Consider the following 18,117-nt stretch of genomic DNA (forward strand, 5'->3'; position numbering starts at 1 on the left):
CCTATTTCAAGGCCAGGAGCCACCTGACTCTGAGGGTGTGTAGAGAGTGTATGGTGCTTTTCAAACATTCTAGTGAGGCTGCGTCTCCTTCCTACTTCAGTCCGACGGAGGCTTGTACGCTAGAGTCCTCCTCAGCATTAATTGCTAAAATGAGAATGTTCCCACCCCATGGTCATGGCACAAAAATATTTATATTAAAAATGTACGCCAAAACAAAAGATAACATGCATGCCTTCATCTCCGAAAACAATTGTGTGTGTGTGTGAGAATTGGAATGCGTGCAAAGGATTGTGGGTGATTAAAGGACATGAAGTATACACTTGATGCATCCTTCAAAATGAGCTGAACAAAGGACGAGAAAAAGAAGTCCTACAAAAGCTGTCTTACAAACTGAGATGGCCCTGGATGTTGCAACCTTACTAAGTTGTTTGAGAAGCACCCTATATTTGCAGTCACTGAATGAGGACATGGTATGAGATAGATCTATACAGATCAGTGAGTACTCAGATACTCGGCGATGTGGCATTGGGGAAGAGCCTGGTGTGGCCGTGACGACAGGAATGATGGACCATGGCAGAGCAGGTAAACACCTCAGGGGAGTAGGAGACCACGGGGTAGCTGGCAGGGCAGAAAAACTGTGAAAGGGTGGAATGGGTGACCTCTGGAGTGCCGGTGTTGTGTTGAATTCTGACCGCCCTCAAGTCCCTGGTATAGGTTCAGGATTTAGTGTGTGTGTTGGAGTTAGGATAAGGCAGTCAGGGTAGGGGCGAGAGGGTAATAATTAAGCAGGGAGTTGAAATTATGCACAATACCGGCAGAGCTCTCTGTGGACGAGACAAGAGAGCAAGGGGCAGCCTTCGTGATGTGTCCATGACTACTGTTATTAGTTAGCCTATTATGTAATTAAAAGATGCAATTGAATGTAAAATAATAAGATTCATATATTGGAACATTTATCATTCATTTTCCAAGGTGCATTTACATTTATGCATTTGGCAGACGCTTTTATCCAAAGCAACTTACATTGCATTGCAAGTTACACATTTTACATTATTGTCAGTTCTTGCTTTCCCTGGGAATCGAACCCATGACCTTGGTGTGGGTAGCACCACGCTCTACTGGTTGAGCTACAGGAAAGTAAAAAGTAGTGCAAAAAAACTATTTGAATAGAAGTCATGAGTATTTACTTACACAACTTGATCACAAACTTTAGCTAATCAGCAAACAAGAAGCATTATTATTAATTAACAGAGAATAAGAAAAAAAAAACCAGGACTTATCTTAAATGTGTTTTTTTTAGCAATATATTTCATACAGAAGTTTATTTTTCATCTTGTAATAATCTGCTTCAGGGCCATAACCACTATACACATTGAGGGGGGACAGGTCCCACCCAATAATTAGAAATGGCCAAATTGGCCACATTTATAGTCTGGTCTTCCTCAGTGGTCTAACAGCGGTCATCAATGCCAAAATACTTGAGATGGTCAAACAAATCAAAGTAGGCGGACTTTAAATAAAACCAAACATTTGCAAAATGTTCAAAATGATTGTTTTCCAACTAGAATTAGACTTAGAATTAACTTCACTGTTCTGTTTCTATAGTATTTTTTCTTTAATGCTTACCTAACTAGCAGAAGACACTTTCCAGGTTTTATGCGGTCCTGTAGACTGAGAAGAGGCATGAGTTACTTGGCCAGTGCATGCATTTGCTTTAGGTTATTAGAGTCAGGACTCGGGCCACCATTGATTCTGCTGGACAATACTGTATGTCGCACTGCTGCCCACAAGGCTATGAATCTGACATCTGTATGTAGTTTTTTGCCTAATATTGCCCACATGCCCTTGTGTTGAGCTGTTTTTTTCCCCATTGTCAAGCAATTATAATATATGCCAAAACTAAGAATTTTGCATTTAACATCAAGCTACTTCAACTAAATAACTGAAGAGTTATGAATTTCTTGCGACAAGCTTGATGAGATTTGGTGTGTCTTCAGGTTGTCCTAGTGTCAAAGTCTTCTAAGTTTTGTTCACATTTGATTCAGATGTCGTCTTTTTTTCTCCACTGGAAGCTTGAGTCATCAAGACAATACACACAAACTGTGTGTAAACATACTTGACATTAGGGCTCATTCTGATTCTGATACAGGTTCGTTAGCACAAAACAGGGCTAACTTCTAGCAAATGCAGTAACAGGAAATAACAGAAATGATACAACAATTAAACAAAAAAGTACAAGATACAAAAAGTGCTAGTTGACTTGTTTCAGGTGGGTAACACCTTAAAAAAAATGTAAGGTAACACTTTACTTGAAGCCTATGCATAATGGATTATAGGTTTCCATAATGTACAACATAATATATTTTATTATATATTACCTCAAATGTCATGATGATTAGCCATTCATGTTTGAATTGCATGACATCAGACATCAACACTACATTATAAACTGTACAGTACATTTTTTTATGTTTTTGGTCAGTTTGAGTTGTGAAGGCACCACCGGACATAGCATCAAATAATGCTTAAACCAGGTAGGTAAGAACAGGTAAAACACACTCAAATGATAGATAAAGATATGTTTATTGACACATATCCATCAGTGCGGCCTCCAATGCAATTTAACATGCAATACATCCACATCAAAACAGATCATTGTTCCAGTGCTTATTTTACTGAACACATTTGTAAAAACCATGTTGGATTATTGAGGAGGTATTCATCATCTTGATTCATTTGAGTATGTACACTGACGGAGGGGATGCTGTTAACGCTTTTTTTTATTTATATTATAAAAGAAAATAGCCGGAGATGTTGCCTTCATCATGCAGAACTTTTGAACTTTGGTTGACAACATTGAAGACATGCAATAGATGGTCCGCTCTGTTTCAAACCCGTTAGGTTCAGGTAAAAATTACACTGTAATAGATGTGTTTGTTTTCAAAATATGATAATAGTTAAGATTGGTTTGGAGAGGAACGCAAACAGATATGGCAGTAAAATTGTAATCCAAAAGGCACTAGGTGAGCCAAACGCTACAGATGTTTAGTCTTCTACAAATAAATTACAATTCAAACAGTGCAGTTACATTTGTTAACTTAATGTTTTCATCATTGAAAACTATCTATGCATCAAATGTAAGGCAACGCATTACAAAAAAAAAAAAAAAGAAGATATTACATAAACAATGTACCCAATGAACACACACAGACACAACATTTTTTTTCAATGGTTTCTGTGACATTTTATGTCTCCTGATGCCATTATGATGGTATCCTATGGCTTGGAGCCTTCAAAAACAATAATAATGATAATGACAAATATGATAATATTATGCATAGACTGTAATGATCTTCCATGCTCCATAAAAAAAACCCCTCAAAATCTCGCCTCAGAAACTCTCAGTACCCAATACTTTGCAACCAAACCCAATTCATTTTCCATTTAGATTTTGAGGGATAGAATAAGGCAACCAGAGTCCATCAGAAGGCGGCATCAAAGTGAATTGAAGTGGAAATAGTTTGCAAACAAAAAGACCCTTTTACAGTTGATTCCCCAAATTTCCCCTTTTACCATGGTGCCAAGCTATAGTCCCAATCCCAGAGGTTTCAGAGTCCAAACAGAAAGACATGGGCATGAGAACAGCCAATAGTTTCCTTCCCAAGTTGTAAAAGATGTCAAAGCTTTCCTCTGGACAGTAGGAGACATGGTGTGGAATAAATGGAATCTGAGAAGATCCCATGTTATGGGGAGAAGAGGGCAGAAAAGATGATGCCAAAAAATCTCCATGATGCCTTGCGGTAGGTAAATTCTGAATTTCAGCACCAATTAATGTCTGTTTTTTTCAGTTGTGAAATGCAACTTTAAAAGGTTAATTACATGTTTGTTACAGATTTTTTTTATATATACTTTTTTTTGTTGAGTTTTTTTTTTTTTTAGAGGAAAGTACAAAAATCCCAATTTAATCCAGAGGTTCAGATGGTTAGCTGGAAGAAAGAAGAAAAGAAAATGTCCAGTGTTTGAAAGAAAGTTTGTAGAATCACTCTTACTGAAATTCCATGTTAAACAAAACTTTTCATAATCATCATCACAATATGATTCACACACATCTCAACGAAAACAACAACAGTAGTACCTTTTAAAAATTATATTTTACATGAAGGGAATGAAGCCTGTAGGACAACTAAGATAATTGACATTATTTTAATGACAATTAAGGACATTTAACCTAAAAATTACTGCAAAAAACCTGGATGTTTTATTTTTAAAATCTCAATAGTGAGTCTTATTGTTTACTTTAAATTACAGTACTGAGAATAGCTAATCGTCATCACAATGGAGTGACCACGATATGTATTGCAATATAGATCAGCTTAGTATAAATTGAACACTGTATAACAGTTCAGGTAGCGGTATACATATAGAGTATGTCATATGCATATTAGGTGTCAAAACACCACCACCACCAATATTCTGCAATGTTTGTCCTCTTTTATAGGAGAACAGTGTATTTATTCTAACAAATTTGAACAAACTAGCTCTACCTTTCTACTAAGTTTCTAACGATAAAAATAAACACTCACTATACATTTACTGAAACGGCTAAAACAGGATTTTTCTCTCAAGAGTTTAAACATTCCTCTTTTATTAAAACGAGGTCTGGTCCATGTACTGCCTAATCGATACAGAAGCAGCTCAACTGTCAATAATGTGACAATACAAAACATCCCTAAATAAGCTTCATTTTCTTCAAGCAAAAACTTCCTGTGTCAGGTTTTGTGTGATTGACCTTTTGTTACCGTCATAGAAATTTGAAGGCAGAAAAATGACATCCAGCTCCCCCTCTCTGGACATAATAGGTGAAGTTATGTTTAGTGATAGGGTATGGGTAGGGGCAGGTTGTGGTTGGACCGTCTAGCTCAAGGGTGTCCAAACTCGGACCTGCAGAGTTTAGCTCCAGCTTGCCTCAATACACCTGCTGGAAGTTTCTAGCAATGCCCAGTGAGACCTTGATTAGCTGGTTCAGGCGTGTTTAAAGGGTCATGAAACCCTAAACCAAATTTTCTGAGATTTTAACAGTTATGTGTGTTGAACATCATAGAAGTCAACGTTACCATCGGGTAATTTTGAAGAAACTAGAAAACTAGGAAAAATGTTTCAACTCTATTTTCAACTTTCCGTTTTAAAAATCGTCTTTATGTTGACATTTTCTAGGTCTATAGTATGGCGATGAATCATCAATGTTTCATAATTATTAATGAGTCTCTGTGTCTTTACTCTATGAGAAGACGCATTGCTTAATTCATGACAACACGCATTGATAGACATTTTCCCCTGACTGGCGCTTCAAAAAATTAGATTGCATACAGTAAGTGAGAGGATGCATTAACGGATCAAAAAAGAGCATTCGTTTTTGCTTTTTAAGAGTCTGCACTGCATACGTTCTCTTCAATAGATCCTAAATCTTCGACAAACACGATTCATCCACACTGAGTGTAACCGCTCTTTACGGTCCTTTAACTGACCAGACGGCTTACAAAAACTCCACAAAATAAGTCTCAAAAGTTATCAAAGATGCAACAGCGTGTTCATTTATATTTTAGATGCAGAAAACAAATTACTAATGGCTGAGCATTGAATTACAGTTGTCACAGGATATATATGTACAGTATTTGTGTAACGTTGAGCTTACAAAACCATGGGCCAGATTTACTAACAGCTTGCTCCAAACCCTCTTTTGGTGTTAAACTACTGTCAGGATTTACTAAAGACACACACTGATAAATTAGTGCTAAAAAAGCACTTTAGTAATTTTTTTGCTTAAAAAGCAAAAAAAGTTATTTTTGCGGCTGCCCTTATTAGATATGCATTTGTAGGAGTTTCTCGCTTGTCAAGCCAGACCCACATTAAGATGTTGGGTCTGGAAACTCACCATTGGCAGGGCTCAATCTGAGTGGCGGGATAAACGTTTGTCTTTAAAATTCCCTCTGCACGCAATAGGAAATCGCTACAACCAACCAGAGCTTCATGAAGTGATGGATTAAATTTTCGTCGTATCCGGTCTGCAAATCTCCGAACATATCCCTTCTTAAGAATGATTTCAGTGCCGTTCTTTGTTCTTTTCTCAAAGCTCATCTCAAAGTCTTCCAGAGTCGCAATCAAAGCTGATTCGAAAGAACGCTGTTCGCCAGCTTCTTTGTTTACAAGTATCATGCAACTCTGCCGTCATTATGTTAAGCCCACCCACCAACTCTATACACAATGTGATTGGCCTTTCAAGAGTTTGTTTTTTCCAGCTCACAAGTTTATAGAGAGGTGCTTGACGACACTGGCCGCAAATTAAATTAGCTGCCGCTAGAGAGCGTCTAGATTTCTAGGCTAAGGAGTTTCCCTTTCAGGCACAAATTCATGGGAGGAGAGTATTTAAATAAATCATGCGAGATGATTTACAAAGGTTTGTGCTCGTCACTTTACTGGTGTTTGCGCCTTTATTTATCGTCCCAAAAAAGAGACTGGTAGATTGCGCTGGTCATTATGGAAATGATGCGGCTGCATCTGTGTTTATAAAATTGCGCCAGTAGATCACACGTGACGCAGAACTGTTCACTCCCATCAACGCTTTTATGGAATTGTGCTCTCATGCTAATTTGCTCCGTTTAGTAAATCTGGCCCCATGTGTATGTTGCAATTTGCAGCGTGCATTTGTGGGAAGCTTTGATGATTTTAATGAGAGCGAAATAAAACTGTCTGAACAAGAAGCCGCTGCTGTATTGTCGGTCTCCCCTCTTCCTGTGTTCCCCACATTTTTCAAAACTGTGGTGAGAACACACTGCTGCTGAGATGTGGTTTAATGACCCTTTAACTGGGGTTGGACAGTGGCCCGCAGGACTGGAGACCCCTGGTCTAGCTCCAACCATTACGTCCAGCGAGGGGGAACTGGACGTCAAAAGCCCCACCCATTGTCTCTGTAGTGAGCAGCCTCTCAAAAAATGGCTGGTGATATTATTTCACACTCAGTAAAACATTTTTCTAAATATAAACTCCACAATGGCAAATCTTTCTGTTATTTTTGCGAATGCAAAAATGCAAGATTTGATCAATTCCCAAGCAGGGGGTATTCAAAATAAAAATGGCAGAATAAAGGGGGAAATTTTAAGTTTAACAGCCAAGATTGTAGAGAGCCTCTGTCCAGATAAAGGAAATTCCCTTTCAATTGGTTAAGTTTGTAAAGGAAAGACTTTACAATTCTAGTAAACAAAAACCCAGAGTAACAGAAAATAACAGTCCTCCAAAGTGCAACTGACCACAGATAACCTTGACCTTAAAAACTGAATGAATGTACTGAACAAAAACAGTGGACTACACCGTTAGACATTTAAGGTGTGGAGAAGCTGTATGATGTTGTCAGCATGTACTGGATGTTGTGTCTGCCGCATGGAGACTGGACTGCGCCCTGCTATAAAACAACAGCAAATAAACAGCCCGTCACGAGACTACCCTGCCTCCACAGCCAGGGACCTATGGCCTTCATTATCAATAATTATAGCTCTTTATATCCCAATCTCATATAAACATGTCCCAGTCACATTTCACCCAAAATATATACAGTATATATAACACATTTAATAAGGACCTTTGTTTATCAAGTTTATTTTTAAAATGAAGATTTTTTTAAATGAAAATCAAGCACTTCCCGCACCCATTTCTCAATTCCATATTGTATCTGGTAACACTTTACAATAAGGTTTCATTTGTTAACATTAGCTAATGTATTAACTAACATTTTATGAACTAACCATGAGCAATACATTTATTACTGTGTTTGTTCATCTTTGTTAACGTTAGTTAATAAAAATACAGCTGTTCATAGTTTGTTCATGTTAGTTCACAGTGCATTAACTAATGCTACCAAATACAACATTTGATTTTAATAATGTATTAGCAAATGTTGACATTAACATTAACAAAGAATATATTAATAAATGCTGTAGAAGTGCAGTTCATTATTAGTTTATGTTAACTAATGTGGTTAACTAATGAAACCTTATCGTAAAGTGTTACCATGTATCTCAAGTCAAGTTTATTTATATAACGCTTTATACAATACAGATCGTGTTAAAAGTAATTTTACAGTATCAACCTCAAAAACCGAATCAAAAAGATTTTTGTTGGGGAAGAAATAATTTCAGCTTGGTATACACAAAAAAAAATCAGGAGCACAGAAACTAATAAGTGTTGTAAACTTCTCAGCAATGAGAGTGTAAACACTGCTGATTCTGAATTAATTAAACTCTTCATTGTTAGTAGAGAGAGAGGCTGCACAGACAGTGCACAGACATGCATCTCTCTCTCTCTCTCTCTCTCTCTCTCTCTCTCTCTCAATAATTAATTCAAATAAATGCTATAATTCATTATTTCAAATAAATCTAATATTACCACACTTTATTTCTGTTTCTGATTTAAAGCTGGCAGAATGCCAGATGACAAAAACTACCGTAACTGACAATATTAACCATAATTTTTACTATTCCATTTAAATATTGTGCTGCAAACATAAAAAAAGCTTTAACTTGCTCAATCCTGGCAAATGACCATAGTATAAACGGGATAATCCACAGCTAGCTATGAATTAAACTAGGGCTAATCCCTAATATTCGAGTAAATGTTAACCAACCCAAAATGTATTCGTTAGTTAGTCACAGAAAGTGTACACATGGGCTGGCTGGTTTGGTTAAAACATTTTCCGGGTTTGTCTTTGTCGGGTTATTCTTTATTTTTTATTTATTTATGCATGTCAGGTTCGGGTTAGAAGTGATTTGGGTCAAGAACAGATTTTAGGACAGGAGAAGACCTCTACTTTGTATTTCACTGGTGTCCACTTGAACCAGAAACCTCCACATTGACAAAAATGGATTTGGCGTACCTTGTGTGGCAGCTGTCATGCTGACTGACACAGCTAAAAAAAGACAGGCTGCAGTTCTTCACTCGGAGAGTTTCGTGTATAAAATATAAACGGCATACATTAACCTTTGAATGGTATTTAGAAGAGAAAACATGCTACCAGTATAAGGTAGTCATCTAGAAGAGAAGGACATAGGAATGATCACTACTAAATGGATGACACCAGAATCTGCCAGTACTGCAGAAAGACGGTATTGTTGCATCATATGCTTTTTTTCACCACTATATTACAGTAATGAGAAATGGGGGAAATTTGTGCTTGATTGTCTTTATTGTCCTGAAGACAAATATTTTATTATTTCTTTCTTTTGGAGTGAAATATGACTTGCCATTAAATCCAAAGAGAATGCTTTCTGGTTAAAACACTATACTACACTGAAAATCCTATTCTCAGCTCCAAATGCATAATGTGATTTAAGATAAGGGTGAGGCTGTATGGTTGTAGTTACCTTGGCTTGCCCTGCATGCTTTTGGGGTTCCTGCGGAAGGACTGGTTGGCTACGGAGCGAGTGGACATTGTGCGTGGGGATGCCCTTGAGAAGGAAGAAGGAGGAGTCTTGGGAATCTTCTTGCCGAGATGACCAATCCATTTCTTCTGCTCATCTTGGGACAAAGCCAGAAGCAGCATGTCTCGAGCTGACGTCACATCATAATTAACTGAGGAACAAGAACAAAATGAGTGTTGTTGTGAGATGCTTTGCCATTAGCCATTTTCCACCTTACAGTCTTTGCTGTAGATGTAATGAAGCTTTCTTATTACAGGTCATGTGCAAACTGGACCTGTTACCATTTTTTATTTTTATTTTTATCAGTATTAACCAGTAAAATTCACTGTCAAACAAAACAACCAAAGAAGTGCAACAGGCAGAACGGGCAAATAACGGGCAAAAATCTACCACCAGTTCCATCACCGTGCGACCCAAGATATCGATAACATGATTCAAATCATAGGGGCTGACAACCAGGTCTTGCGAGACCTACCAACTATCCTGCAACGATGGTTTGTCTTACTTTGCTGCCATTTGAAATAAATTTCCGCACCGACTAATACCAAGCTTCACTGATTACAACTACAGAGGTAAAGGAGTCCAGTGAGAAGATAGGAAGTGGGAAGTGGACTGGCCCAGGCAACAGAACAGCTGAGATCTGAAAGATGCTTGAGCCCCTTTCACACAGATCGTTGATCACAGAAAACTGCCACAGAATTGCCTTCTGTGTGAATGTAAACACGTCCCAGGGTGGGGAGCAAGTAACATTGCTGGGATCAGTCCCAGAGCGCACCGTGTGAACAAAAGGCAAGACCAATGGCGTAAGGCGTGTGACATAGTGCTGACCCTGAAGCTGAGATTAGCTTAGTAGAACGGTATATGACGCGAGAAATGGTCCGGATGTCACATGTCTTTATGGGATCTTTACGGGATGTGTGTGTGAACGCGCACACAGATTCCAGAAAATCAATGGCAGTGTGAATGAACCAAAATCAAATGATCCCAGGACACATTCATTGTTTCTTTTCTTCGGAATCTCTGTGTGAAAGGGCCTTCGGAGAAGGTGGAGCAGCATTATTGGCAAATTAAGAGTCATAGCTGAGAACAAGACCAAAACAAAGGAGCACGAGCAAGCCCTTCACACCAAGGATATGAATTTGCTCCAGGTGACACTTGGCCTCACCCGTCTCAAAGGCTTGGAATCACTTTGATCATGGAGAATGTGAAGAAAGCATGCCTCTGATTGTACGCCTCAATAATGAACAGTAACAAAAGCTCTGTGGCAAGAACAGCCCTCTGTTTCAACCCAGAAGGGGACTGATCACATGGATGATCAAAGAAACTGTGTTCCAGAATATATGGGTACTGTGGACCTTGCCCAGAAGATGCTATGGACTGAGCTAAATGGAGAAGATAAAACAGAATAGCAAACCCTGTAAAACTATGGGATAAACAGTAGCAAAGAGAGATAAATTATAAAACTCATTTACACTAAGTGAGAAAAATAGTAAGTTTGTTGTTATTATATATAAAATAAAGATCAATAAATAAAAATAGTAAGTTTGTTGTTATTATATATAAAATAAAGATCAATAAATAAAAATAGTAAGTTTGTTGTTATTATATATAAAATAAAGATCCCCATCCCAATCCTTTTTATCTTAACTATTAAAAGATTAACTCAATTTCAAAATAGTTGTTAGTTCATGTTTGTATGATGTTATCAATATTTGGGACCTTCATGTCAAGAAGGAACTCAAGTAAAATCTAAATTTTGCAGTTCTACAATTGTTGTATATTTCGGTCAAACATTATAAATATAAAAAAAAAAAGTAAACACAAAGAGGCATTTTTTGATTTGGCTCACCTTTGCAAGGGGCGATAACATCCTCCTTTTTGTCCAGATGGTCCTTGTGGCACTTGACATGGCAACGGCGGCACTCCAGGGCTGGCGGGGGCTTGAACACATGCCACAGTGGTTTGGAGCAAGCCTCACAGTTAGAAGGGAAATGGTAGAGGGTGGGGATGAACTCGTGGCCTTTGTGCGGCAAGCAGTTGGCCTTATCACCCTGAGGAACCGTCTCCATGTCCACTTCCTTCCTACACTCACCTTCATTAGCATAAAGGATCTAAACAACAAATTGAGATATTAACATACATCCACACTGCAACAAAGGCTTTTCTTACTTAGCATTTTTGTCGTTTCAAGTCATTATTTCAAAAAATTCTGCTTTTTTTAAGCAAATCTCTCTTAATTTTGAGTATTTTTTCCCACAAAACAAGACAATTACTTTTGCTTGTCTAGTTAATACTTCTTGTTTTAAGAATTTTTAGATGTTTGGACTAGAAACAAGACAAAATACTAAGTAAGAAAAGCATTTTTTTTGCAGTGCATATTTGCACGTTATTTTTTTATTTGTATTTTTTTTTAATGAAAGCAAACATTGTTACTGCTGTTTTACATATAAAATCAAACCAATTGCATCAATTTTATGATTTGGGCTTTGTACATGAAACATGAGGACAAAAAATGTAAACATCCCTGGTTACTTATGTACGCTCTGTTCAATGAGATGAGGGTACGAGACATTGCGTTATTAGCTGATACTATGGGGAAATATTCCAAAAATACTGAAGCTTTATTGAAAAACAGCAGTGTAAAACACTGGCCAATGAGTTTGAGGGTGACTAATTTGATGGTGGTTTCTCTGCCTATATAAAGCAGTGCCGAATTCCAGTAACAATGCTGCCAGCTTATGCAATATCACATTCCTTCATCTCTGGTAATATGCATATCTTGTGGATATGCAAGTAGCTGAAGACGTTTCCTTTTGATTTCGGTTCACTCGACATTGCGTCAGTCGCTGATACTATGGGGAACTGTAGTTAACAATAGCCAATAGTTAAATAACTCTTGGAAATCTGTTCAAGCTATCAAGTACACACAGCATAGATAAAAACATGCAGTTCTCATGGCTCTTTGGAGCAGCACCTGTACATATGTCTTGGCAATATATCTGCTTGTTTGGGAGACTTTTTAGTCCTTTATCCGTCTATTTACACATATCAGCTTGTATAGTTAATCTACAACAGGGCTTTTCACACTGCAGTTAACCTCTGGTTACTGTCATATTAAACCCTGCTTTTAACTCGTGTTAAAAGCTTCACACATGTAATTTAAAAGCAGGATTAGCACAGCTTCTTTTTTATGAAACCCTGCTCTGGAGGTTTTAACCATCCATTGGGGAGCCAAATGTTTTAAATTATGTGGTGTTAGAATGTTGAGGCTAGAATCTAAGCAAAAGACCCAATCACGTGCCTCATATTCACATGCTTTCGACAGTCGCAAAATACATTTTAGCTGTTGAGAAAAAATAAATAAACTAAACGGTGAAAGAAAACACAACATTTATAGTCCCGAAAAGTCCATTCAGTGTAAACTGCAGTCATCAATTGCAGTAAAGTGCAGTCATCAATATATAATATGAGTATGTACAATGCTAGAACCTTTTCTGTCAACAGGTCATGTGCTGCGTTCATCCAATCAATGACACTGACATATCACACTTGCAAATAAGGACATTAGTTTCAGGGTTTAGGAAATTACAGTGTGAAATGTCCCCTTATAAATACTTTCAACAAACTGGGAATGATTTCAGCTTCCCTACAGTAGTTTCCCTAACATGACCATGAGCCATGAGTTTTTGATGAGTTTTGTATGTATGATAGCGGCATTGATTGTTTGACCGTGGAATCTCTGTGCAAAAAAATGACTGACCTGGAATATTCTTGGAATTTCATCTGTTTCAGCTCGATAAACGTCGCCTTGTGTGACAGGACGTACATGGAAAAGTTTGCTGTTTTGAAATAATATTTTTTTATTATTTAGCAGGAAGGGAAATCATTTAAATTCAACATACAAGAATGAATCAAGGGGCCAGTTGACATGGATAATTCGATCCATGGATAGTTATTCATCAGAATACTTACTCAATATCTAGTACCATAGAGGGGTTGGACTGCTCCTTATCTTGCTCATCATTGTAAAAGAGAATTTTTTTACTGCTCACTACAACATACTGAGGAAACAAAAAAAAATATTAAAAAAAGGGGGAAAAGAGCAGGTCATGCATGGACAATAGTAGTTTAATATATAAATCTTCATGCAAGCCTTACCTGCTTTTTCCAGCCGTATCTTTTTATATTAGCCCTATTAGGTATTGCGAGCCAGCCTTCAAGCCTCGATTCTGAAAACAGATAAAATCCATTATATCCAAGTCAGAATTTGAAAAAGCAATAGAATGAGACATGCAGTTAAACAACTGGGAACACAAACCAAGGTTGTGACACAATCTACAAAACCTAAATAGCATTTACTAACATGCGTAAACCAGGTACACTTTAAAACAACTGCCTGCATCACAGGGTTATAGTTGTAAAATTCCATGCTGTTTTGTTAAGGGAAACTAACAAGGATAAAAGGGCAGGCCTTTCATTTATTGATCAAGAATTAGTTAGATGGTGAAAATGAGATGTCCCATACCTAAACATATCCTGATGTGATTATGAATGTGAGAAAACAATGGCTAAATAGACGTTTGATTAGAAATAGAGTGATTATCCAATCAATTTGGACTATAATAGCTCACACGGACCACATAAATAGTGGAATAACAGGCACAATCGCTCAAAACACCACAAACTACGATATATATTGTCTTGATTCAAATGAAATAATATGCAATGTCAATTTATTACAGTACATCTAAATGTTTTTCTTAGGAATGACATACACTGAATTTTTGCATAATAAATCCAGGAATATGTATCACGTTTATAGCAGTATTAGTAACTGGCTCAATGCAGCAGTTTGTTACACAGTACATTTGATCAAATTAAAGTGACAAGCATGTAATTCTGCCCCATTTTCTGGAAACGTCAACCAAAATATGACGCAATTCAATTAAAATGTTACTGGTTTGAAAGGTTGTGAGGAAGACAGGTAGGTCGCATAAGAATTGTTTTAAAAAATCATGCATAAACTGTGTGACAACAACTGAGTGTGAATGCTTAAATGTCAATCATTCTGTAGTGAGCATGCTGCCGGTGCAATAGATAAACCAACTGTACATAGAGTCAACATACAGAAACAAGTGGGCTTCATACGGCTGGGTATTTCCCAACGTGATTACATATATTCATTCTTTTGGGAATATTATATTTTAAATGTCAAGAATTTTGACTTGTGACAAATGTTCAAGTCAGTTTGGATCAATTTTAGGCTTGCATCAATTAAATCATTTGAGTAAATTAAAGGGGTCATGACAGGAATTTTTTTTTAACATAAGAGGTCTGTATCATTAGAACATCCTGCAAGTTTCCGAGCTCAAACCGTCCTCATTATAAACCAAAGGATTTATTAAATCAAGCTTGAAATTTTTTTGATGTTCAGTTGATGCAGGCGTTCAGTTAAAAAATAAATCGTGTGGACGATTTAGCAAGTCCTTGCTAAACCATCCTCGTGGTTTACTATTTTTTTTTCCTGCATGTCATGTGCAGGGCTCTGTAAATATGCTACTTAAATGATCTTCCGGTTTTTACAGCGATTTCCACAGCAGGTATTATGAATTAACTGCTTAGCCTATTGAGCTAGCTTGTACATGTGTTGTTAAGATTAGAGTCACTTTCCAGAAGTTGCTAAAAGCTGCCAAAAAATTTATTTGTTACTAGGAGCTTTTTGAAAAGAAAAAAAAAACATTTTTTTGCTAGGGTAGTCTGAAAAGTTGCTAAATCTAACAACAAAATGACTAAGTTGGCAACACTGAGTGTTGCATCTTGTTTAAAGGAAATTGAATCCATTAATGGGACAGTTCACCCAAAAACGAAAATTCTGTCATTATTTACTCTTCATCATGTTGTTCCAAACCCATATTCATCTCATCTTCATTACACAACAAAGATATTTTTGATGGAATTCGAAAGCTTCCTGTCCCTGATAGACTGCAACGTTATGACCACTTTCAAAGCCCAGAAAGGTAGTAAAGACATTGTTAAAATAGTCCATATGACTCCAGTGGTTGAACCTTAAAGGGTTAGTTCACCCAAAAATGAAATTGATGTCATTAATGACTCACCCGTTCCTCACCCGTAAGACTTCCGTTCATCATCAGAACACAGTTTAAGATATTTTATATTTTAGTCCCAGAGCATAAGCAGTCAATGCCCACTTTACTGTCCATGTCCAGAAAGGGAATAAAAACATCATCAAAGTAGTCCATATGTGACATCAGTTGGTTGATTAGAATCTCTTGAAGCATCGAAAACACATTTTGGTCCAAAAATAACAAAAACTATGAATTTATTCAGCATTGATGGTTTGATGCAATCTGAACTGCTGAAATCACGTGACGTTCTGCCGTAGAACCCAGAAGCGTTGCACTGTGTGTACTATGTGAACAGCATAGGAGATTGATATGGAAGAGAAGAAACTCTTGAATACATTTTTTATTTTTAGGGGGTTTTTGTGCACAAAAAAAGTATTCTCATTGCTCCAAAACATTAAGGTTGAACCACTGGAGTCACATGGACTATTTTAACAATGTATTTTCTACCTTTCTGGGCCTTGAAAGTAGTAATAACGTTCCAGTCTATGGGGGATCAGAGAGCTTTCAGATTTCATCAAATTTGTGTCTTACAGGTTTGGAACGACAAAGCTAATTAATGAACGAGTAATTAATGACAATAACATTTTTGGGGTAAACTGCCTTTAAGCCGTGTTTCAACTGCACACGACATCATTTGCTATGGAGTCACGGACAGCGTACAATGTCGACTATCTGTGGATGCAGAATGTTCGGATCCGGTTTTACATGAAACACACCGGCTGGATGTTATGTCATAACAATGGCCGTTTACTGACAAGACTTAAAAACAGAAAATTTCAGGCATACGGTCGGAAATGAGGGTTGAAAAAAATAGTTTTTTCTGCATATATATTAGTTTTTTTGTGCAGACATTAACATAATAAGTGATTCCCAAAGAACACAGTGTCATGACCACTTTAAGGGTTTCCAACCTTTACAGAGCCAGGGAGGAACAAGCCATGCTAAATTAATCAATTTTTACTTTTACAATTATTAAATTATTCTCTGTGCATAACTTGCAATTTGAAGGCAACGGCAAGTTATTTATCACATATTGATATTTTAACCCAGGCCAACAGGAATGCAAAGAGTAAAGCTACACACACACACATTAAAAGAGTGTGACTTGACCTAAAACACCTCTGAAAGGTGCTCAGAGTAGGGGTTAGTCTAAAAAGCTTTTAATAAGCAAAAAGATTTTCACAAATTCAGCAAATTCGTTTGAAATAAGTCTAATTCATTTAGCATTGCTCTCTATTGTTTTAATCACTCTGAGTAGCTTATTTCTGAGGCATCACCCAAACACATTTGACATTCAGTAAAGATGCGTTCATTAAAATCCAATTCCAAGAGCACAATCCAGGCATATTGGGATCCCAATCTTAAAGTTACTCACAGAGGAAAAAGAATAGAAGATACACAGATAAGAAGAGCAAGAGGAACTGACTATATATGAGGGAGAAAAAGAGATTAGAGAGGACTTTAAAAACAAACAATGACAGCTGATGATTTATGTACAGCACCTGTTAACATGAAACATCCTATCATCACAGCATTATAAGTCATAAGGACAATTATAACAACAAAATACATAATCTCTTTTAAAAAAATATTTGTACTTATTACACGGCTCTGTGAAATACTTTATTCTGATTGGTCAATTGCGCATTCCAGCGGTATGTTATTTCAAGATAACAACCGCTCATCCGGGTAATACGAGTTATCTTGACCGGTACTACTTCTATGCTTAACGCTGGCGTCATCTTGTGGCTGTTAAATACTTAAACAGCCATGGCTACAATGGAAGACTTCAAGGCGGGTTTCCTTTATAAAGTTTTAAATATGGATATTTTTCTTACACAAACGCATCGATTCGAATCAGAAGGCTCTATTAACCCATCGGAGTCGTGTGAAGCACGTTATTTGACGGACAGCTGTATTTTTTATGGACTTCAAAAACAGCTACAACTACTGCTGGGATTAACGTTAGCCTGGACTTTTTAAATATACCTCCGATTGTATTTGTCTGAAAGAAGTATGTCATATACACCTATAATGACTTGAGGGTGAGTAAGTCATGGGTTTGGTTTCATTTTTGGGTGAACTAACCCTTTCAGCATTCATTTTCAACATTTAGCAGCAATAGATAAAGGCTTAAAGCGGTTTGGAACTGTTTTTCTTCACGGAAGCTTTGCGTAAGAGCTAATATAGAGCTAGAGAGAAGCAATTCAATTGACTGATAGACAACTACTCTGTAAGTGTTTGTAACTTTTCTCATTTGATTGTTTGTTCATTTGTTGTTGGATAAGTGTGTCTGTGTAGTGCTGAGGTGTGTATTATTAGTTTTGGTATATTCTCTGGGTGTGTGTGGGAGTTAGCATTTGTTGAGTTAGCATTTGTTTGGTCATTGCCACGTTGGAAGCGAGTTTGTTGGGGGCGTGGCCAGCGAGGTATTAAAAGCCTTGTGTGTTTGAAACATTTTGGCTAGAGAGAAGCAATTCAATTGACTGATAGACAACTACTCT

General features: G+C 37.2%; 1 protein-coding gene across 2 annotated transcripts in view; it reads right to left on the reverse strand.

Moving 5' to 3' along the window:
• Positions 1–2,564: 2,564 nt before the first annotated feature.
• rock1 (Rho-associated, coiled-coil containing protein kinase 1) overlaps positions 2,565–18,117 on the reverse strand; it is a 106,259-nt gene continuing 90,706 nt past the window's right edge. Inside the window, exons 28-33 of one of the 2 annotated variants that reach the window (XM_067452156.1) lie at positions 13,626–13,696; positions 13,440–13,528; positions 13,228–13,306; positions 11,317–11,578; positions 9,411–9,618; positions 2,565–3,986 (exon numbers count right to left, since the gene is read on the reverse strand). In XM_067452156.1, the coding sequence (XP_067308257.1) occupies positions 3,983–3,986; positions 9,411–9,618; positions 11,317–11,578; positions 13,228–13,306; positions 13,440–13,528; positions 13,626–13,696 (713 nt within the window). In that variant the 3' untranslated portion in view covers positions 2,565–3,982. The other variant, XM_067452154.1, reaches the window with a different exon arrangement.

Source organism: Pseudorasbora parva, chromosome 9 (assembly GCF_024679245.1).
Source record: "Pseudorasbora parva isolate DD20220531a chromosome 9, ASM2467924v1, whole genome shotgun sequence".
In the NCBI taxonomy this organism is placed as follows: domain Eukaryota; kingdom Metazoa; phylum Chordata; class Actinopteri; order Cypriniformes; family Gobionidae; genus Pseudorasbora; species Pseudorasbora parva.